Source organism: Athene noctua, chromosome 4 (genome assembly GCF_965140245.1).
Source record: "Athene noctua chromosome 4, bAthNoc1.hap1.1, whole genome shotgun sequence".
Lineage (NCBI taxonomy): Eukaryota > Metazoa > Chordata > Aves > Strigiformes > Strigidae > Athene > Athene noctua.
The window spans coordinates 343069-363646 of NC_134040.1; the positions used below are offsets into that span (position 1 = coordinate 343069).

The window sequence follows — 20578 nt, forward strand, 5'->3', positions numbered from 1 at the left end:
CCAGCAACAGGCAAACAGAGCCTGCGGGAAACCTCATCCCACGCAGGGCACTGCAGCAGCGGTGCCCTGGGCCGAGGACAACGAGCTCCACTTGCCAGGGTGGCCAGCGGGCAGCACTGTCCCAGCCGCAGGCGCTCCCACTCACCACCACCCCTCCGGGACCCCTCCAGGACCCCCCCAGGACCAAGGGACACGAGCTGCCTTCACTGCAGGGGTTTAGGGGGGAGGGAGGGCAGGTCCCGTTCCCTGACCGGTGGACAAACGCCTCCGCTCCGCCCCGGCACGGCCTCCCGGTGCTGCCATAGTGGCTGGAGAGCCAGTGGCCAGGTGTGGTGAGGGGAGAGCGCCGGTGGGGAGGGGCACAGCAGAGCTGGACTCACCGTTCTGGGTCAGCTTCGTGGAGCAGACGAGCGTCGAGATTTGGAAGCTGTCCCGGGCAGACACGGTTAAGCCGGATGAGCCCCCGCTCACGCGGAAGGAGGAGCCGGAGAGGAGCTTCGTCTCGGGCAGGTTCCTCGTGGAGGGCAGGGTCAGGTACGCGCCGGCATCCTCCAGCTTCCTGCTGTCGCCCTGCGAGGCAGAGCGCGGCTTGCCCGGGAGCCCCCTGGCCAGCGCTGGCCCATGGGCTCAGGTCTGACCCCAGGCCAAGTCCCGGGGGGGGACACTTTGCTGTGCGGGGCCCGGAGGTCCGTGGAGCCGCGCACAGGTGACGGTGGCTCCGGCCCAGCAGCAGCCTCCAGGCTGGGCAGGGGGGCGGGAGCGGGCGCAGGGGAATCGGTGCCTGCGGTGCAGAGCCCGGTGCGGGCAGCACGGCGCAGCGCCGGTGGCAACTTCAACAGAGCGTCCAAGGGAGCGGCTCCCCGCAGGGACCCGTGCTCAGAGAGACACCGAATCCCGGGCAGTGCTGCCCAGGGAGGCCACGACGACTGGCAGGAGGGCAAGCATGGGGGAGGCCATGACACGGAGGAGCCTGGGGCCAGGCAGCAGCACGCGGGAGTGAAACACGCCTGAGATGGGGCGTGGGGACGGACATGCAGCAGGACAGGCAGCGCGGCCCCGCATCACCATCACCAGCCAGCGGGACGCTCCCAGCCCGAATGGGCACACGAGGGTCCCTCTGCACAAAACAGCCTATTTCTTTGTGTCCCCTACTCAAGTTGAAGAATAAAGACAACGTTACATCTAGGAGGACTCACTGGGCCAGATTTCTGAATGCTCCTCCATGCTCGTTTGCAAGACTGGGACGTGGGGGCTGGCCAGAGCCCACCAGCACCCGCCTACAGCGTGGCAACAGGGCAGTTACCCTTCCCCGCCTGCAACCTTGCATAATAAAATTCTTCCTGCTGGAAGTCAGAGTAAGATCACAAAATTGTTGTTGGCTTTTCTCTCCTCCAAGCACACCCCCGGCGGGCAGCTGCATGGTAGGAGGCACTGCACTTCCTCCAGGGCAGCAGAGCCCTCGTAGGGTAAAATTGTTTAATTTCAGACCTTTCTCAACCAGCATGAGATCAAGAGGTCTGAGGAGCTAAAAGCATATAATTCACATTCCTCTGGCAAACAAAGATAAAAATGCGAAATAGGTTCTGACTCCCAGAATCAAGCCCCGGTGTTTGCCGGGAAGAGCAGGAGTCAGGCGGGGAGAAGACAAAGCGGAGCAGCAGCTCTCGCTGGCCCTGGGGCAGAGGGACGTGACGGTTCAGTGAGGGCAGCAACAACCCTTCAAGGAGAAAACCCGGCCGGGAGGGAGACGTGCGGGGTTTGATCTCGCCGCCCCAGCCAGCACCAGCAGGTCCCGAGGGCGCGGGAGCACCGGTTGCGGGGGGGACAGTCCCCGAGAGGCAGGGACTGCGTCCGCAGCTCTGCAGGCCAGGGCAGCAGTTAAAGAATTTGGGTGTTTTGCCCAAAAAGAACAGGGATGAGGGACACGAGAACAATTTCAAGAACGTAGGAGCTGGGGGGGAAGCAAAGAGCAGCCAGGGCCTGTCCCCCCAGGCTGGGCAGGGCACCGCGGGCTCCCTGCAGGAGGGACGTCGGGCATCATGAGGGCGATAGATGAGGAACTGTAACGGTGGCGCCAGGACAGACAGACGGACTGACAGGTGGGAGCAAGCCTGTCCCGGCATCAGAAGTGTCCCTGAGCAAGGATGGCTGGGGGGGCTGGTCCTGCCGCGGCACAGGATGGGGCGGGAGGTGGATCTGCAGGTCCCACAAAGGTGCAGGGAAGGGAGCTGGGTCTGCCTCGGGCACTGCGGTCACAGCGCCATAACAGCGGGGAAATTCGGGGAACCTGCAGTTAAACCCCCGAGTGGGGCTGAGGTGGGGAGGGACCTCCCGGGGGGGCAGCGAGGAAAGCCAGCGTGTGCCCCCACGCTGAGCCCTGAGCTCAGCCCCACAGCAGGGGCCTGCTCACACCTCCCGCTCGAGGGGACACGGGGTGGGGGGCAGCGCTCATGGGGGGTTTCACACCCCGGCGGCAGAGCCAATGGCATTTTTTCCCAATGAACAGTGAATTTCCTCCTCACATGCTCTCCTCTGCTCTCTCAGAAGAAAAACCAGGCAGTTTTCAGCAGAAAAACGCTGCTGAGATCAGGTAAAGCACAGCACGTATCTTCAGGGGGATGTTCCCTCCCAAGTCAGATGAGTTTAAGTCACCTTTTCCTAAACAGCCCTTGTCACTCACAGGGGGGCAGCGCAGAGATCAGAGGTGCGTGTGGGGGGAGCCGTGACAGGAGCCCCCGCCACCAAGGCCGGGAATGCCGGGAGGAGGGAGGGACTGGAAACCCTCCGGGGGACTCTGGGCACGGCATCAGCAGGGCAGCTGCGGCAGGGACGGGGACCCCAGCCCCATGCAGGCAGCTGCCAAGAGCATCCTGCAGCCCCCCCGCCCCCCTGTACCTTGTACAGCACCAGGTCGTGCTCCCCGTCACGCAGCGTGGTGCCATCAGGCCGCATCAGCTTCACGAAGGCCATGGAGAAAATCCGCTCGCTTTTGTCTTTGGCTGGGAGAGAGAAACGGGGCGAGGTGAAGGCGAGGATGGGCTGCGCAGGCAGGGAAAGGGCAGAGTGGCCGGGGGCTCCAGCCCACCCGGTGGCCAGGCAGCCTGGGGAGGGGGCTGCCAGGAAACGGCATTTCCCTCCCTGGAGCCCGCAGGCGGGGAGACCCCGGGGCACTGCTCCTGCCACCATTTGGGAACCTCAGAGGGGTGAGAGGGGCGAGACGGCAGCGAGGGGCCAACGGGCCCCCGTGTGTGCTGCCCAGGCAGGCGGCCATCGGCTGCCTCTGCGGGAACGAGGTGGGCTTGGAGCAGGCAGGGCTCGGGGCAGGGCTTGGGGCAGGCAGGATCAGCGGCCGAGCAGCAGCCTCAGCCACAGGCCTCCACAGTAGCCCCAGGGAAGGGTCCCGCAGCCGCAGGACGTGCCACGCCGCGTGCCCGGGCACAGCCCACCCCAAAGCCAGGGGACACAGAGAGGGTGCCCGAGCACAGGCCCCGGGGTGCTCGAGGCCACACTCTGAACGCCAGCGGAGGAGGAGGGGAGAGGGGAGGTGCTCACAGTCGCTGGAGGAGCGGTGCCGGAAGGTGAACCTCAGGTGGGTCTTGTGGACGTCTTCGATGGGAACAGCAATCTGAGAGAGAGGACGTGTGCCCCGTGAGCAGGGGAGGGATGGGCTGAGCGAGGGGCTGGCCGGGACCCCTCGTGCTTGGGCAAAGCCTGTGCTGAACAGCGGTCCCTGAAACCCAGAGCCACGGGCTTTGCTTCCAACCAGCGAGGCTGAAGTGGGGAGGTGACAGTCCCTGTGCTCGGCACTGGGGAGGCCACACCTGGAGGTTGTGTCCAGGTTTGGGCACCTCAGTCCCAGAGAGATCTCGAGGGGCTGGAGCGAGGGCAGAGGAGGGCAACGAGGCTGGGGAAGGGCTGGAGAATCAATCCTGTGAGGAGGCAGGGCAGGAGCTGGGAGTGTTCAGTGTGAGGAGGAGGAGGCTGAGGGGAGCCCTCATCCCTCTCTGCAGCTCCTGCCAGGACATTGCAGAGAGGCTGGGGCTGGGCTCTGCTCCCAGGGGATCAGGGACAGGACAAGAGGGAACGGCTGGAAACTGCCCCAGGGGAGGCTCAGGCTGGGCAGGAGGAGAAAATGTTTCGCAGCAAGAGTGGTCCGAGAGTGGAACAGGCTGCCCAGGGAGTGGCCGCAGCCCCCATGGCTGGTACAGACCTTTACCGTCTCCATCCAGCGCTGGTGCCGCTGCTGGTAGTAGACCACGGAGCGGTACTCGCTGGCTGGCCTGTCCCCCGCCCCGTGGTAGATGACATTCTGCAGAGAGGGCAGTGGCAGAAGAGACCAAATAAACTCGAAGGGCTGAGGAATTCTGCAGCCCCTGTTCACCTGGGCCAGCCCCGAGCGGTCCGGCCCCCCCAGCATGGTCACAGCTCGGCTTCCGCTGCCCCGCCAGAAGGGTGTTATCGGGGACAGAGGAGGTGCGGGCTGCGTCCCCAGACCAGCCCAGTGGGACCCTCAGCAGTTCACAGCCTCGGGGGCCAGGCAAGAACTGAATTGGGAATAAAAGCAAACACCCGGTGAGAGAGACGAGGCAACAGCCAGTCCTGGGGCGCGGGGAGCTGGGTCTGAGCCTCCACCCACCCTCCTCGCAACCCCCCAGCACGTCCTGCCTCTCCTGGGGGTGGAGAGCGGGGACACCCCATACCTGGGGGGGCCCAGGGGCGGCGATCTTCCCTCTATCCCTTCCCACCACTTCCCCAGATCTTGATTCCCAAGGGCAGCTCCAGGGGCTCCCCAGCACCACAGTGGCACCGGCGCTGCCCGAGGTGGGTGACAGGGGGACAGTACCTGCACCACTCTGCCCGACTCGTCGCAGACGCACACCATCACCTCCACGTTCTTCTGCGTCTTCTTGCTGCCCTTGTCAAACTCGCCCTGCACCAACGTCAGGTAGATGTCGTTCCTGACGTCACCTGGGGGGGGACAGCCCCGTCAGCAAGGCCATGTCTGCAGTGAGGCACTCGCTAACCCTACGCTGGGACCCCCAAAGACCGCCGGGGTGGCCCAACCCACCCCCCTGCTTGCCTGGCATGATGACCTCCGGGTAGCCCAGCTTGCGTGCCACCACGGTGCTGCGGTCCACAAGGTGGGGATGGTCCTTCCGCACTTGGCTCAGGTCTCCCCAGAGCATCTTCAGGGACACCCAGAACCCTGCGGGGACAGAGCACGGGACATCGGGTGGGTGGTGGCTCCTGGTGACCCCCTACAGCTCCGATCTCTGTTACTGGCACAATCAGCACCCCGAGCCCCCGCCGCACCTGGACCAAACACACCCCATGGCCACGGCGGTTTTTCACCGAGTGACAGCACGCAAGAGCCTGAGGGAGGCAGCAGGAGGGGGCCTGGGGCTGGCCAGGGACCAGAGTGAACCCCCAGACTCTGCGAGGAGTGGCACGGGGGGGCTGCCCCAGCACAGGGGCTGGGAGCAGCCTGGGGACCCTGAGCACAAGCAGCAACCGCAGGAAAACGTGGGAAGGACCAGAGAGGGGTCTCACCCCGTCCCCCACCACGTACCACGGCACAGAGGGGGCACAGGGCAGGGGGGACGCAGGGGCTCTACCTTGTCCCTTGTGATTGATGTCCTTCCCCTCCACCGCTTTCCTGATCATGTTGTGAAGGAAGTCATTGTCAGCAGCCACCCTGCAAACACCAGAGCGGGGCGATTCGGGGGAGCTCCCTGCCAGGGACCTGCGGGGGCTGAGGGGCGGGATGGCTCCCACAGCAGTGCCGGGCCCCGGGGGTGCCCTGCAGGGCTGGGGGCAGATCCAGCACGGCCTCGCCACCTCCAAAACCTCACTGAGGCCCTGGTGACATTGTGTCCCGAGGATCCACGGTCCCTTTGCAAAGCCACATTTAACAGAAAAATCTTTTCTGTTTGATCCTGGCACCTCCTCCCCCCTCGCAGCCGCTGTCCCAGTGCCAGCCATGCCGCAGAGCACTGCCCCCTGCCCGCCCCCCCCGCGGGACTCACAGGTGCACGGGGATGAAGTGCTGCTTGTCCTCGTCGCTCTCACACTTCCCCTTGGTGATGTCCGTGATGTCCATCACTGTGGCAGCACAGAGGCGGCAGCGTGGGGTGGCTGCCCCGGGCAGCCCCGGCACCCAGTGCCAGGACCCTCCATGCCAAATCCTCCCAGGACCAGCCCCCCCGGAGAGTTTTGTCCCACCATGTCCCCAGCACTGACCCTGCTGCGCCCCGGCACATGCACAGGGATCTCCTCACACCCCACTGAGACCCCTCTGCCACCCCACAGCACCGATGGGCACGGGCTGGGACGTGGCACCCCGGCACAGCTCACCCATGAGAACGCTCCCGGGGGGGCCACGCCAGTGCCAGCAGCAGCCCCCGGCACAGGGAAGGGTCGGGGAACCCGCCCACCGTCAGGCTCTGCCCCCCTTGCCCTGCACCTCCCCGCCTGCCCCGGGGCTGAGCCGGGTGCTCGGGGCTGGCACCAGGCACCCCTGGGGGCCGGCAGGCAGAGATGGCGCGGCCACGGGCCGGATGGTCACCACAGGTGACCTCAGAGCTCCGGGGGAGCTTTGGGCCAAAATCAGCCACATCCAGACCCTCTCCATCAGCCAGGGAGAGAGCAGCACAGAGTGGCACCAGGACGGGCCCTCTGGGCCCCCCCAGGAACATGCTCAGCTTGGAGGGCAATTAGCCATCATGGTCATAATTCACCCGGTAATTTCTCTGTGGCTGAGGCCTTCGCAAGTGCTAATTAGCCAAGCGAAATCAATAATTTCCCAGCAAGCCTACGCAGTGGGGATCAATTCCCAGATCAGGACCAGGGGGCAAGGTGAGGAGGGGGAGCTCCCTGCTCCACTGGGGGGGCCAGGGCTGATCCCAGGGGCACCTCCGGCAACACTGGGCACCCCCCTGGGCACTGCAGCCACAGCCCTGGTAGGGTGGGGGGGCGGCAGGGGGAAGCCCTTTGCTCGGGCTGTCGTGGGAGCAGGGAGCCAAGGCCTTCCTGGCTGTCGGAGCGGCTGTGCCAGAGCCCCCCCCACCCTCCAGCATGGGCGGGACAGGCCCTGCGCCACCGTGGGGGGGTGGGTCTGGCTGGGGAGGGGGAGACGGGGCAGCGAGCTTGGGGGAGCGAGCACGGCTGTGCAGAGGCAAGAGAGGGTCCAGGGTCCGTGTGGGGGGCCGGGGGGCTGCCCCATGGCGCCCGGTGGCCGAGAGGTGGGTGCTGGTGCGGACGTTACTGAGGGGGGGTCTCCTCCCGGCACCCAGGGCAGAGCCTGCTCCCACCTGAGATGCCGAAGGGCCGCCGCAGGCCCGTGCTGAGCTTGCGGCTGTAGGTCTCCCGGAGGTCCATGCGTCCCACCCGGATGATCTGGCACACCAGGAAAAGCCTCTCCCGCTTCAGGTCTTTGCTGCCCAGGTCCTGGGGGGCCGCAGGGGCTGTGTGAGCGGGGGGTGCTGGCAGCACCGCGTGCCTCTGCCAGTGCTGGGGGACCGCGGGGTACCCGGGGCTGGCAGGAGGAGGGACCAGCGGGCTCAGAGACACGGTGGGTCCCTGCTCCCAGCACCCTGGTGCTGCTGTCAGGGGCCGGGGCATCCCCCCGCCGCTGTGCCCCACAGAGGGGCTGGGCCACTGGGCATGCAGCCCCACCACCCCAGGGAGCCCCGAGATGGAGGGACAGGGATGATGCTGGGGCTGGCGGAGACCAACACGCAGCCGAGGGTGCAGGTAGGTCTGACACATGTAGGGCCTGGTGGGGCGGCCACGCGCTCTGGCTCCAGGCACCCTGGGGGGGGTCAGGTCCCGCGGGCGCTGCCCCTGCGCCAGAACCTTCCTGCAGGGCTGTGGCACGGGGCTGCAGCGTGGGGCAGGGTCACGCCGCAGCACACAGGGACGGGACGGGGCAGGGTGGGAGGTGGGCGAGAGCAGGGGGAGCCGGACAGCAGGGGCTGGAAGTGCTGATGCTGCTCATTAGCATTGATTTTCCTGGCTCATCTGCATATCGACGGCTGTCCTGAGGGTCAGCTCAGCTCTGCTGGTGCAGCGGGAAAAACGCTGCATCAGCAGGCGCTGCCTGCGCCTCCTGCCAGCCACGGCAAGGGGTCGGGCAGGCGAGGGATGGGGCAGAGACCGGGGGCACGGGCACCCCGACAGCCCCAGCAACCCCCGACCTGGGAGGGGAGGCCTCAAGGGGCAGCGCCACAGCGGGGGAGTGGTGGGGATTCGGGCGCTGGCGGGCGGATGCGGGCTGCGGCGGGGCCTGGCGTGCTGCGGGATGAACCCGGAACGCTGCAGGGGCCGGGGGGGCAGCTCCGCAGGGGCGGGGCGGGGCGGGCTGGGCAGGAGAAGCAAGCAGCAATGCAGGAGGTGGCAGCAGCAGCATTGCTCCCGAGGGGGCTATGCTCACCGTGAAGATGACCTTGAGGTTGTTGAGCAGCTCGATGTCCTGCGGGACGCCCGTGCTGGCCCAGCGGATCACGTAGTTCTCGCTGCGAGGGGAAAGTGAGGGGTGAAGAGCCGGCGGCGGGGGCCGGGTGCCGGGAGGGAGAGCTGGAGCTCAGGCGCCCCGGCAGGGTGGCCGAGCAGAGGCTGCCAGCCAATGGCCCACGAGCAAACCCCACGAGGTGGGCTGGAGCGCTTTGGCCACGGGCAGGGCTCTGCCCTAGTGCCTGGCGCCCACCAGCTCCCACCGCGCAGACCCCTTGTCCGACCAGTGGCCCCAGTCGCAGCAGGCAGACTGGCCCAGCCTGGCCATCCCAGGGGCGGGGGGCTGCCAGCTGGCTTGGCCAGGCCGGGCGAGCAGTGAAGGTGTGAAGGGGCAGGGGCGGGCAGCAGGGCCCCACCTGATCATGCGCTGCTCGCCGGGGTCGTACAGCGCCATGAAGAGCTGCGCCTCCTCGCCGATGTTGCAGACGAAGTTGCGCACGCAGAGGTAGAGGCTGTGGGAGGGCGAAGCTGCCAGGCGGGCGCTGCAGCCCAGCGCGCTCTGCTGCGGGCTCTGCGGGGCACAAGGCGCTCAGCCCCACAGCCCGGCCCCATGGCTTGGCCTCACGGCTCAGCCGCACGTCCCAGCCCCTCAGCTTGGCCCCACAGCCCGGCCCTACGTCTCAGCCCCTCAGCTCGGCCCCATGGCTCAGCCCAATGGCTCAGCCCCCCGCACAGTGGGGTCGGTGCCGGCGCTCACCATCTCCTCCTGGATGCGCTGCGTGACGGTCTGCGCAGCCTTCCTGTGCGCCTGGAAGAGGCTGATGACACTGGTCCTGTCAGGGTCCAGGATGTTTTCGTCCTCATCCCGCACCACCAGGTCCAGTGCCAGGATCCTGCAGAGGCCAAGATGGGGTTGAGGCAGGACCCAGCACTTGGAGGGGTCGGGGGGACACAGGTCTGTGCACCCCACCAGGACCCGCTTGCCCTGTCACCGGACCTGAGGGTGCCAGCACCGTGTGGGCACAGGACAGAACCCAGTGGGTCAGAGAATCCCAGAATCATGGAGGTTGGAAAAGCCCTTGCAGCTCCTCCAGCCCAAGCATGACCCTCCCCCTGACCGTTCCCAACTCCCCCAGATCCCTCAGCAGGAGGATATCCTCCTCCCGGAGCACTGGCAAGGGGACAAGGGCTGGCCAGCAGCAGGGACACTCCTGGGCCCCAGCCAGGGCTAGTTGGCGATAGCCCTTGGCTAGGTGGCTGGCACACCCCCCAGCACACTGACTGGCCCTGGCCACCATGGGACAGCCAGGCAGGACATGGGGACACAGGGACCCCCAGCCAGGACATGGGGACACAGGGACAGCCAGTCAGGACACAGGGACAGAGGGACAGCCAGGCAGGAGAGCAAGGACATCCAGCTGGAACAGTGGGACACAAGGACAGCCAGCCAGGACACAGAGGCCCCAGGCAGGACGCTGGGGACACCGCGCAGCCTGTGCTGCCGTCCCCGCTCTCACTTGTTGCCGTAGTCGATCTTGCCCGTCACCTCCCTCTTGAGCTGCAGGAGCTCGTCCTTGGGCAGCGTCCCTGAGAGCAGCTGCGAGCGCCGCTCCATCAGCTCGTACATCATCCGCTTCACCCGCCGGTACTGCTCCGTCTGCCCAGCCTGTGGGCGGCACCGTGTCAGCACGCCGCCCCTGCGGCCCCCCCCGGCCCGCCGCAGCGCCCCCGGCCCTCACCACATAGAGTTGCTTCCAGATGGTGGCCCACTCCCGCAGCGTGGTGGTGATCTCCTGCACCATGGGCAGCTCGGCGGGGACCACGCTCTCCTCCGCCCTGGGGAGAGGTGGGGGGACCCCTGGAGCCCCGTGGCACCCACTGGCCACCGCGCCAGGCAGCCAATGGGGCACACCTGTCCGTGCCCACGCCGGTACCTACCCCCTGCGCTGCACCACGGCACCCTTCAGGTGGATGAGCGAGGCCGGGAAGATGCCCTGGGGGGGGCCGGAGCCATCAGCACCCACGGGCAGGGTTGGGCGGGGGGCAGCCCTTCCCCGGAGTGGGGGGGGGACCATGGCTAGGGGCTGCCCACCCCAGGACTGAGGGTCCCAGCCTGGCAGGGCCACGGGGTGCCTGCGCGTCCCCCCCACAGGGACAGGGCAAGCCACTAGCCATGCCCACAGCCCCCCCCCCGCTGTGCCGCAGCCCCTCACCTACCCGGGCAGCCCTGTTCCGCAGTGAGTACCCGCGGTACCAGCCTGCGAGGGGGCAAGGGGAGGCTGTCAGCCAGGCTCAGGGCCCGGCCACCCGTGGCAGCACGGCCGAGAGCGGGTGCAGCCGGGCACCCAGCGCAGCTGTCCCGGAGCCTGGAGGGGCTGCCGGTCCCCCTTACCCTCGGAGGCCTGCAGGATGTGCACCGTCTCCCCGATCTGCAGTGGGAGGTGATGCTCGCTGGTGCGCGGGAAGTTCCACACAGCTGCGGGGAGAAGGGCCAGGAGCTGGGGTCCCTCACCCAGACCCCCCTCACCAGCACGGCCCCCCTGCCCCGGCCAACACCGCTCAGCCCCGTGGGACGGTGCGGGGGCCCAGCCCCATGCAAACGGTGAGAGACCCCCGAGGCATGAGCCAGGGGCAGAGCAGCGCTGGCCGCAGTGGGGTTGGGGTGAGGGGAACACCCCAGACCCCAGGAGCGCCGCAGCACGGCCGGACACAGCGGAAGCCACCAGCCCCCCTCCTCCAGCACACGGGGGGCCGCTGCCCGGTGTCCCCCCGTCACGCTGCCTGCTGTCCACACCCTGGGAAGCAGAGCAGTCCCCAGGGCCAGCGGGAGCTGGTGGCGAGGGCACGGGGCAGTGGGAGCTCGCCCCTGGCCAGATACTTCCTGCCACAGCGTAGGCTGCGCCGGGCTGGGCTGCGGTTAGTGCCGCCGCTATTTCTGGTCCTGGGGATGGTGACAGCTCTGTCTGGCGGAGGCGGCCCCTGGACCGGCCGCGCTCTGCACCGGGGGACAGTCCCCTGCAGACACGACTGCGCCTGGGACCCCGGGCAGTGCCAGTTCCTTCTACAGCACCCCCAGACCCACGCGGCTCCTCGGGACCCCTTGTGCTGACCCCAGTGCACCCTGCAGCTCCAGGACCCTGAGGTCCTCTCCCGTCACCCTGCCCTGCACACAAGGACCCTGAGCCAGCCCCGGTCCGAGCTCGCTCCCCTCCGGCCCCTTCCTACCCCCCAGGCCCCAGCCGGGCCAGGGTCCCTCGCAGGACTGTTACTGCCGTCGGGCACAAGCAGGAACCGAGTCGAGACCCTGCCCCGGCCCCTGCGGGGGCTCAGCCCGTGCTCCAGGCGCTGCCGGCAGCACAAGGGGAGAGCGTGGGAAACACCCCCGGCCAGAAACGGGAAGAGGCACAGGGACGGATCCTGTGCCCAAACCCCTGCCCCCGCGGCTCTGCCCCCAGCCCCACTCCGCCCCTCAGCTCCCCGTCCGCACCCAGCATCACCACACTCTCCCATGGGCGTGGGGGTCCCACTGACACCGGCCATGCCCAGCCCCCTCCCATCCCTGGGGCCACCTGCACCCCCCGCCAACCCCCCGCTCATCCCTGCACCCCCCGGCCCGCCCAGCACCACCGTTGTGGGGACCCAGCACCCGCCTCGCACCACCACCGGCCCCCACCAGCACCATCCAGCCCCGCCATCGCCCACCCACCATCGCCCGCCCCTCTACAGCCCAGTGCCACAGGGCCTCCGCAGCCGGGGGCCACCACCAGCGTCACCCCGGCCACCACCACCCATCCCGCCGGCCCCGCATCCCGCCTGCGAGCCCGGCAGGGCCCGGCGCCCGCGCAGCCCCCGCACTGCACTCACCCACGCCATACTTCTCCTCCTTGGTGGGCAGCCAGGGGGCCATGGCCAGCTGTGCCACGGGGACCGGGGCCCTGCGTGGGGCGGCTGCTTGTTCCTCCTGCCGCGGTTCCCAGGTCACGTGTATCTCACCGGCTTGTGCAAACCTCCGCTTCCTCAGCACGCAGCCGGGCGCTGCAGGGACCCACCCTGGGGTGGCGGGGACAGAGCCCCCGGGACCTCGCCACACCGCCCAGCCGGGGCCCGGGGCTGGGGCGGGTCACTGGCTGTGCCCGCGGGGCACGACGGGGCCACTGGCCCCCAGCGACGCTGTGGCAGCATGAACCCCTCGGCCGGGCACCGCTGCCAGGGCCCGGCGGCCAGCGGGACGCGGGGCTGGAGCCCAGGGCAGGGAGCAGGCACAGCCCCGCGGTGCAGGGAGCTGCAGGGCTCAGCTCTGGACGCAGCCGGGCCGCTCCGGGCCAGCACTGCCGGGACGAGGCCTCTGCCCACCCAGCTGGGGCCACCCCACCCCGGCCCTCGGTGCATGAGGCCCGGCGGTGCCAAGGCCGGTGTGGGCCGTGCCTGGCCCTCGGCTCCCTGCGGCCCCAGGGCAGCGAGCGAAGCAACGGTTGAGCGTCAGCCACCTCCTCCCTCCTGCCGCACACCCCGACCCACCGTCTGGCACCGCGGGGACCAGGCGCTCGCCCTCCGGCCCCGATCGGCCCCGGGGCAGCGTGGCCGTGCCTGGGACCCCGGGCAGACACCCCCGGCCCAAAGGCCGCCCCGGGCCGCCCTCACAGACCCGACGCCCGCGGAGGGGATGGGGGAAGCAGCAGGTGCCGGCGTGGGGTGCACGGGGGAACCCCTGGGCCCGGAGGTGGCCGGGAGGGTTCAGGGGCTGCAGGGAACGATCCGGGATCGCCACTGCCCTGCCGGCGCCCCCCCCTCTGCCTCGGGCCCCGGTGAGACGTGGGAGAGCCGCTGCCCGGGGCCGAGGTGCGAGGGCGGGAGCTGCCCCCCCATCTCCCCGCTACCGCCGGGGCTCACGGCACTGGGGCAGGTGCCGGGGGCAGCCGCGGGGGGCAGAGCCGTGACCGCAGGCGGTTCCGGAGCTTCGCCTCCCGCCGGCAGACGCAGGTCCCGGCCCCACTCCCGACGCCCAAGGCCCGGGGCCTGCGGGCCCGTCCCTGCCCCGCGGCCCCGGCGGCAGCTCCGGGCCGGGCCGGGCCGTTTGCCGGTCTGGCAGCTCCACCTGCCGGTGCCCCCCCGGCCGCACGCCTGCAGCGTGGCGGGATGCCCAGCGCCGGTACCGGCGGGCTCGGGACGGCGCCCCCGGGACTCGCACCGGGGCTCCGGGCGGGGAGAGGGTGAGGGACGACACCGGGGGGCTGCTCCGTGCAGGCCCGGCGGGATGGGCCCGGCGGGGAGAGGGGCGGCGCGGGCGGGGCGGGCACCAGGCGGCTCGTCCCACGTGTCCCCCCCCCGCCGGTCCCGCTCCCGGTCCCGGTCCCGTCCGGTCGCCACGCGGGCAGGGCCGCCCCTAGCAACGGCCCGCGCGCGCCAGCGGGCGGGAAACGCCCCGCGGCGCTGATTGGCGGCCGCGGGCGGGGCCACGTGACGGCGCCGCGGTCACCTGACGGTGTCCCCGAGGCGGCGGCGGCGGCGGCGCGCGCAGGTGAGCGGCGGCCGGGACGGAACCGGAACCGGAACCGGAACCGGAACCGGAACCGGACCGGACCGGACCGGACCCGTAGCCACAGCCACAGCCGCAGCTCGGGGGGCTGAGCCGAGGGACCCGTTCCCGTCCCGACCCGTCCTGGTGCCCCGGTCCGGTCCGATCCGATCCGACCCGACCCGACCCGACCCGTCCCGGTGCCCCCTCGGCCCGGCCGTGCCATTCGGGTCGCCCCCCCGCCTCCAGGGTGTCCGCCCCGTCCCGCACCCCTGCGACCCGGCACGGCCCGGGCCGGTCCGCGCACCCCGCTCGGTCCTGCCGTGCGCTCCCCGCGGCTCGGCCCGCTCTGAGCCCCGCTGCCTGTGTCCCCGCCGTCCCCTGCCCGCCCCCGGCCCTCCCCAGCCCGGTCCCTGCCTGCCCCTGCTCCGCACGCCCAGGCCGTGTCACCCCCGCTGCCCGTCCCCGTCCCCCGGGCCCGCAGGTCCCCCGCACCCTGGCGGGTCGGTGCGGGGGCCACGCCAGGCCGCTGCCAGGGACGTGGGCGAGGGCAGGTCAGCGCCGTGCTCCCCCGTGCCTCGCCCCACCTCCTGCCCACCCTCGCAGCACCGGTGCCGGTGTCCCCGCCATGGCCGGCTGCGGGGCCCCTGGCTCCCCGCCGCGGCAGAGCGGCCCCGGCTCCGCGCCGGAGGAGGAGGATGAAGAGGAGGAGGAGGAGGAGGGTGACGACCCGGGCCTGGGCTGCGACGGTGACCTGGAGGTGAACCCCTACGACGGGCTGCCCTTCTCCTCCCGCTACTACGAGCTGCTGCGGCAGCGCCGGGCCCTGCCTGTCTGGACCACCAAGTACAGCTTCATGGAGCACCTGGAAGGCAACAGCGGCATCGTCCTGGTCTCCGGGCCCCCCGGCACCGGCAAGAGCACCCAGGTGAGGGGGGGCCGTGCCTAGGGCAGTGGCCGCGGCGCTGCGGGCAGAGGGCACGGCGACGGGGCTGTGGCCAGGCAGCGGCTCCCTGACCCCACGGCAGCGTCTGGGCTTGTGTGGGGGACGGAGGAGGCGCCGGGCCCTGCAGGGCTCCGCTGCGGTACCGGGAGCGTGCTGCTGCGGTGAGCCCGGCGCCGGGCGGTCACACGCCGGGATGTGCCGGGGCAGGCGCTGGGGCCCCGGGCGAAGCCTCAGCACGAGCCGAGCCAGGAAGGGCTGGCACGGCGGCACAGGGAGCGGCTGCCACGGCGGCACAGGGAGCGGGAAACGGCCCCTCCCCGCAGCCGGGCGCGCGGGGCGGTGGCGGGTGTGGGCAGCCGGGCTGGACAGCGGCAGGTCCGGGGTGCTGGGATCCCCCCGGCCTGCCCCGGGGAGCCGGTCCCCCCTGACGGCTGCTGACTCGGCACCTGGAGGTGTCATCACGCAGACTTTGGCCGGAGGAGGGATCACCCGTGAGCCACGGGGCAGCAGGACCGGCCCCTGGGGCTGTCGGGGTGCTGGCCGTGGGCTTGGGGCCGCTTGCCCAAACCACCTCCCTTGGGCGTGATGCCGCTGTGGCACAGGCCGGGCTTCAGCACATGGGGCCGGATCTGGGGAACAAAACCCTTGTGTGAGCCCTGGCCTGGTCGGGCCCCGGGGCTGGGCTGCTGCTGGGTGCAGGCACCTGCCCACAATCCCTGCGTGGCCCCGCCGTGCCCCGAGCGGGCCAGGGGATGGGATGTGACTCGACCCGTGTGGAGCGTCTGAGCCTGCGCGTTGGTACAGCAGCTCCCCCCCAACATGGGGCTGCTGCCCACAGCAGGAAGAGCCGGCGCACAAGCCGGGTCCCTTCACCGTAACCGTGGCCAAGGGTGGGTGCCTGGGCAGCGGCTGCTCCCTGCCACCCCCTTCCCCACCTCTCTGTGCTTCCCGGGGCGGTGGGTGATCCTTCCGGCCCTGCACAAGGACGCTCAAGACTTGGGGCTGCTGCGAGGTCTGGGCCCCATGGACCTTGTGGGTGGCCCGTGCTGGCCCCGCAGAGACCCTCCCGGCCGTCCCTCGAGGGGAGTGGGGGCCCGCTGGGACAGAGGGGACAGCTCCCATCAGAGGGACCTGCAGCCGTCGCGTGGTCCAACCACCTCAGCGCACCAGGGCTGACCAGAAGTTAAAGCGCAGATTAACGGCAGCGTCCAAACGCCCCTTCAGCCCCAGCAGGGCGACCTGCAGGTGCTCTGCGCTGCATTGCACCCCCGGCCCCTGGGGAGGGGCAGGCAGACAGGACTGTTCTCCCCTGCCCTGAATGCAGGAGCTGTGGCCACAGCGCCCCGTGGCGAGGCAGGGAGCCGTGGGGTGATGAGGCTGTGGGCTCGTGTCACAGGTTGCCAGGGCTCAGAAGTGACGGTACTGGGGAGGGAAGGTCCCGCACGGCCTCTGGCCCGGGAGGTCTGACAGCTGGATCTTGGGGGGGCTGCTGTGGGGAGCACAGCAGGCGCCGCTACGTGATGGGGAGGGGAACGTCCCGGCTCTGCTGCCCGGGGCCGCGCTGCCCCCGCCCCAACCGGCGTTCTGGCCCCGCAGATCCCGCAGTGGTGCGCCGAGTACGCCCTGTCCCAGCAGTTCGCCCACGGGCTGGTGGCCTGCACCCAGCCCCACAGCCTGGCGGCCCTCAGCCTCTCCCTGCGCGTGGCAGACGAGATGGACCTGAACCTGGGCCACGAGGTCGGCTACTGCGTCCCCCACGAGGACTGTTGCACCACCGAGACCATCCTCAGGTGCGGGAACAGGGACGGGGGGGCCCGGCAGGCTGCCCGTGCCGGGAGCGCCGGTCACGCCGCACTAATCCCGCTGAGCTCCCCCGCTGGGGCGTAATCTCTTAATCCAGCCTGGCCTCGTTGGGGAGCAGCAAGGCTGCTGGTGGCCGGGCCCCCCCCCGGGGCTGCAGCGGGGGCTCCTGCTGTGGGGGAAGGGGCGAGGCATACTCCCCCAGGGGTGCAGGCCTCGGTGCCGGGGTCCCCGTGGCCGCCCCGCGCTGACGGGGCCGGTGGGCGTCAGGTACTGCTCGGACGAGATGCTGCTGCGGGAGATGACGTCGGACCCGCTGCTGCGGCAGTACGGGGTGGTGGTGCTGGACGAGGCGCAGGAGCGGACGGTGCCCACCGACGTGCTGCTGGGGCTGCTGAAGGACGTCCTGCGCCAGCGCCCTGCGCTGAAGGTGGTGGTGGTCACCTCACCGGCCATGGAGGAGCGGCTCCGTGCCTTCTGCGGGGACCCCCCCGTGGTGCGAGTGCCCGGGCACGGGCCCCCGCCCCGGCTGCTCTACAGAGACCCGCCAGCCCGTGGCCACGTTGCGGCGGCCTGCCAGGCTGTGCTGGACATCCACCGGCGGCAGGAGCCCGGCCACGTCCTGCTCTTCCTGGCCAGCGAGCAGGTGGGCTGCGGGCACCCCGCTCCTGGGGGGTTTGCCGCGGGGTGTGGGAAGGTTGGGGATCCCTCGGCTGTGTGCGGGGAGCCCTGAGGACAGTGGGGGCTGCTGGGGATTAAACTGCGGGAGCTCCGGGTGTGGGCGGGCGTCACTCGTGTCCCCCTGTCCTTCCCCGCAGGAGATCACCGAGTGCTGCGGGGCCATCCAGACCGAGGCTGTGGCGCTGAACCCGGCGCTGGGCCCGCTGCTGGTCCTGCCCCTGCACCCCGGCGTGGGCCGCGCGGCGCAGAAGGTGTACGAGGCGCTGGAGGAGAGCGGCAGAGAAAGGCGGGTGGTCGTCACCCACTGGCTCGCAGACTCGTCCTTCTCCCTGGGGACCGTGCGCTTCGTCATCGACGTGGGGCTGGAGCTGCGCAGCGTGAGTGCGCCGGGATGGGGAGCGGAGCCCACAGTGCTCTGCGGCCTCGGTCCGGGCCCCGCCGTGACGCCCTGGGCTGGGGGAGGCCGTACAGGGCGGGGGCTCTGCCCCGGGGCGGTGGTGGCACCGGGAGAAGGCGGGGGCCGGTCAGTGGGGTCCCTGCTCACGGCCGCCACGCCTGCAGGTCTACAACCCCCGCATCCGGGCGGAGTCGCAGGTGCTGCGGCCCATCAGCCGGAGCCAGGCCGAGTCGCGCATGCAGCGAGCCGCAGGCAGCCCCCCAGGTGAGAGCCCCTGCCCCGGCCTCCCTCCGACGTGCCTCCAGCCTCCCTGCCACGCTCGCTGCCCTCTCCCTGGGCTCCATCCCTCCCCCTGCAGCTCACGGCCCCTCTCCCGCAGGCACCTGCCTGCGCCTCTACTCAGAGGCCGCCTTCGAGCAGCGCCTGCCCCCCAGCCCCGCGCCCCACGTCAGCGAGACCAGCCTCAGCCGCCTGGTCCTGCTGCTGAAGCGCCTGGACATCGCCGACATGGGCCAGTGCGACTTCCTCGACCGGCCAGGTAGCGCCTGTGGGGTGGCCGGGCACGGCTGGGGGGGGGCGGAACGGAGAGGTGCTGGAGGCCGGCCACGGCCACAGCCCCGGCTGTCTCTGGGGAGGGTCCGGAGGGTCCTGCGGGCGCAGTAGAGGGGTGGGCAGGGCTGCCTGCTCCCAGCTGATGCCCCGTCACAGCCCCCGAGTCGCTGATGCAAGCGCTGGAGGACCTGGACTACCTGGCGGCCCTGGACGATGACGGGAACCTGTCGGAGGTGGGGATCATCATGTCGGAGTTCCCCCTGGACCCGCAGCTGGCCAAGGCGCTCATCGCCTCCTGCGAGTTCGACTGCGTGGAGGAGATGGTCAGCCTGGCCGCCATGCTCACAGGTACCGTGCCCAGGGGCTCGGGGCCCAGCGCAGCCCCCGGTGACCCGTCACTGCAGAGGCAGCACAGGGTGACCCCCCCGCGCTGTCCCCAGCCTCCCCCTGCTTTGTGCCCCTTTCCCCGCACCTGGAGGAGGCAGCGGCCGTGCGCCGGCGGGCCCTGCTGCACCCGCACGGAGACCACTTCACCCTCATCAACATCTTCAACGCCTTCCAGCAGCGTGAGTGCCCTTGCCCGTCCCCCGCTCCTCCCGCCACCTCGCGCCCCCCTCTCACGGTGAGGGCTCCCCGTCCCGCCGCCGTGGCGCCAACCCCGCTCTCCCCGCAGACAACGCGGACGAGGGCTGGTGCCGCCAGCACGGGGTGAGCAGGGACGCGCTGCACCTGGCCGGCGTCGTGCGGGCGGAGCTGCTGGACGTGATGCGGCGGATCGAGCTGCCCGTCTCGCCCCCCGCCTTCGGCACCGATGCCAACGCCCTCAACATCCAGCGAGCGCTCATCTCTGGCTACTTCCTCAAGGTGGGCCGGGGGGGCCGCCAGGGGCCGGGCTGCGGGGCGGGGGTGCTGCCAGCCAGCCCCCCCTCCCCTCCTCCCGCTCCCCTCCCCAGGTGGCCCGGGACATCGATGGCTCCGGCAACTACGTGATGCTGACACACAAGCACGTGGCCCACTTGCCCCCTGGCTGCTGCTACCTGCTGCGGCAGCCCCCCCGGCGCCTGCCCCCCTGGGTGCTCTACCATGAGTTCACCATCTCGCAGGACAACTGCCTCCGCGTCGTCTCCGAGATCCAGCCCCAGATGTGAGGACCCCGGGGACAGGGAGGACCCGGAATGCGTCCTCCTGTGGCTCCAGAGCTGCCACTGCCCTGGGGCCTCCTCTACCCGGGGGGCCCTTCCTTGACCGACCCCCCACCCCCTCCCCACAGGCTGGTGGAGCTGGCGCCCCAGTACTACCTGAGCAACCTGCCGCCCAGCGAGAGCCGGGACCTCCTGACGGAGCTGCGGGAGAAGGTGGTGGCCGCGGAGGACACGCCAGCGGTGCCGGAGCCGCTGGCAGAGGCGGCCGGCGGGGAGGATGAGGAGCGGGAGGTCTGCGTGCTGCAGTGAGCCAGAGCCGCCGGAGTTCCTATGGCGGGGCCACCCGGGCTGGGCTGTGACCAGCGGGGACGGGAGAGCTGCAGGGGGACTGGCCCCCTCCCCAGGGACGTGCCGGCACAGCCCGGCGCTCCCCCAGCTCTGTGCCGCGGGCACGGGGCCGGCAGCTGCGGGACGGGCCCCCGGCATCTCCCCTGGGAACAGAGCCCGGAGGGGGCGAGCGCTGGCCCCGGGCCGGGGGACTCGTGTCGGCCCACCCCCCCATTCCTGGGGGGCTGCTGCGGGGCCGGGGCCGCCGGTCCCACTGGTCCCGCTCCCCCCACACCGGGAGCAGCGCCCAGGGCCCGCGGGGCCGCTCGCGGGTCTGTCCTGTATAAAGTTTTGTGACCTTTGCTCCTGGTGTCACGTCCCTGAGCTCAGCCGCCGAGGGGGGGCTGCCTGTGCCCCCCGCCTCTCTCCCGGGGGGGGTTTCTGAGCACGAGGCTCGTCCCTGGTCTTGCTCACCTCCCACCCCCGGCTGCGGGCAGTGCCGCAGCCCCCGCTCCCGCCGCCGGGCCGAGGGGCAGCCCTGGCCTTTGCGCCAGGTCTTCCCCGCTGCGGTCGGGCGCTTTTCTGCAGAAGCAGAGGGGAAGCTGCGGCCGCCGGCGGGGTGCGAGGCAGCTTGGGTGCGCAGCCAGCTCCTCCCCCTGACAGGACTGGGCACGGCTGCCCCCCCGGGCAAGGTGTCCTCCTCGTGCTCCCTCTTCCCCCCTTCCAGCATCCCAGGGCCTTCCCTCCCGGCACCACGGGCTGAGCTC

At 70.6% G+C, this 20578-nt stretch overlaps 2 protein-coding genes across 2 annotated transcripts in view; one reads left to right on the plus strand and one right to left on the minus strand.

Moving 5' to 3' along the window:
* The window catches only part of LOC141959851 (dedicator of cytokinesis protein 2-like), a 64307-nt gene extending 51779 nt beyond the window's left edge, over positions 1-12528 (minus strand). Inside the window, exons 1-18 of the mRNA XM_074904157.1 lie at positions 12316-12528; positions 10844-10927; positions 10669-10709; positions 10390-10445; positions 10191-10287; positions 9969-10117; positions 9209-9344; positions 8868-9022; positions 8432-8513; positions 7311-7446; positions 6027-6102; positions 5616-5695; positions 5081-5206; positions 4844-4968; positions 4211-4309; positions 3553-3625; positions 2896-2999; positions 381-570 (exon numbers count right to left, since the gene is read on the minus strand). Of these exons, the coding sequence (XP_074760258.1) occupies positions 381-570; positions 2896-2999; positions 3553-3625; positions 4211-4309; positions 4844-4968; positions 5081-5206; positions 5616-5695; positions 6027-6102; positions 7311-7446; positions 8432-8513; positions 8868-9022; positions 9209-9344; positions 9969-10117; positions 10191-10287; positions 10390-10445; positions 10669-10709; positions 10844-10927; positions 12316-12358 (1852 nt within the window). The 5' untranslated portion in view covers positions 12359-12528. The remainder of the gene's footprint in view (positions 1-380; positions 571-2895; positions 3000-3552; positions 3626-4210; positions 4310-4843; positions 4969-5080; positions 5207-5615; positions 5696-6026; positions 6103-7310; positions 7447-8431; positions 8514-8867; positions 9023-9208; positions 9345-9968; positions 10118-10190; positions 10288-10389; positions 10446-10668; positions 10710-10843; positions 10928-12315) is intronic.
* Positions 12529-14191: 1663 nt separating this feature from the next.
* DQX1 (DEAQ-box RNA dependent ATPase 1) lies at positions 14192-20173 on the plus strand. Its single transcript, XM_074904165.1, has 11 exons — positions 14192-14894; positions 16509-16702; positions 16983-17358; positions 17531-17770; positions 17955-18054; positions 18170-18328; positions 18499-18690; positions 18783-18908; positions 19016-19206; positions 19296-19486; positions 19613-20173. The coding sequence occupies exons 1-11, from the start codon at positions 14595-14597 to the stop codon at positions 19791-19793; spliced, it is 2250 nt and encodes a 749-aa protein (XP_074760266.1). The 5' UTR covers positions 14192-14594; the 3' UTR covers positions 19794-20173.
* Positions 20174-20578: the final 405 nt, after the last annotated feature.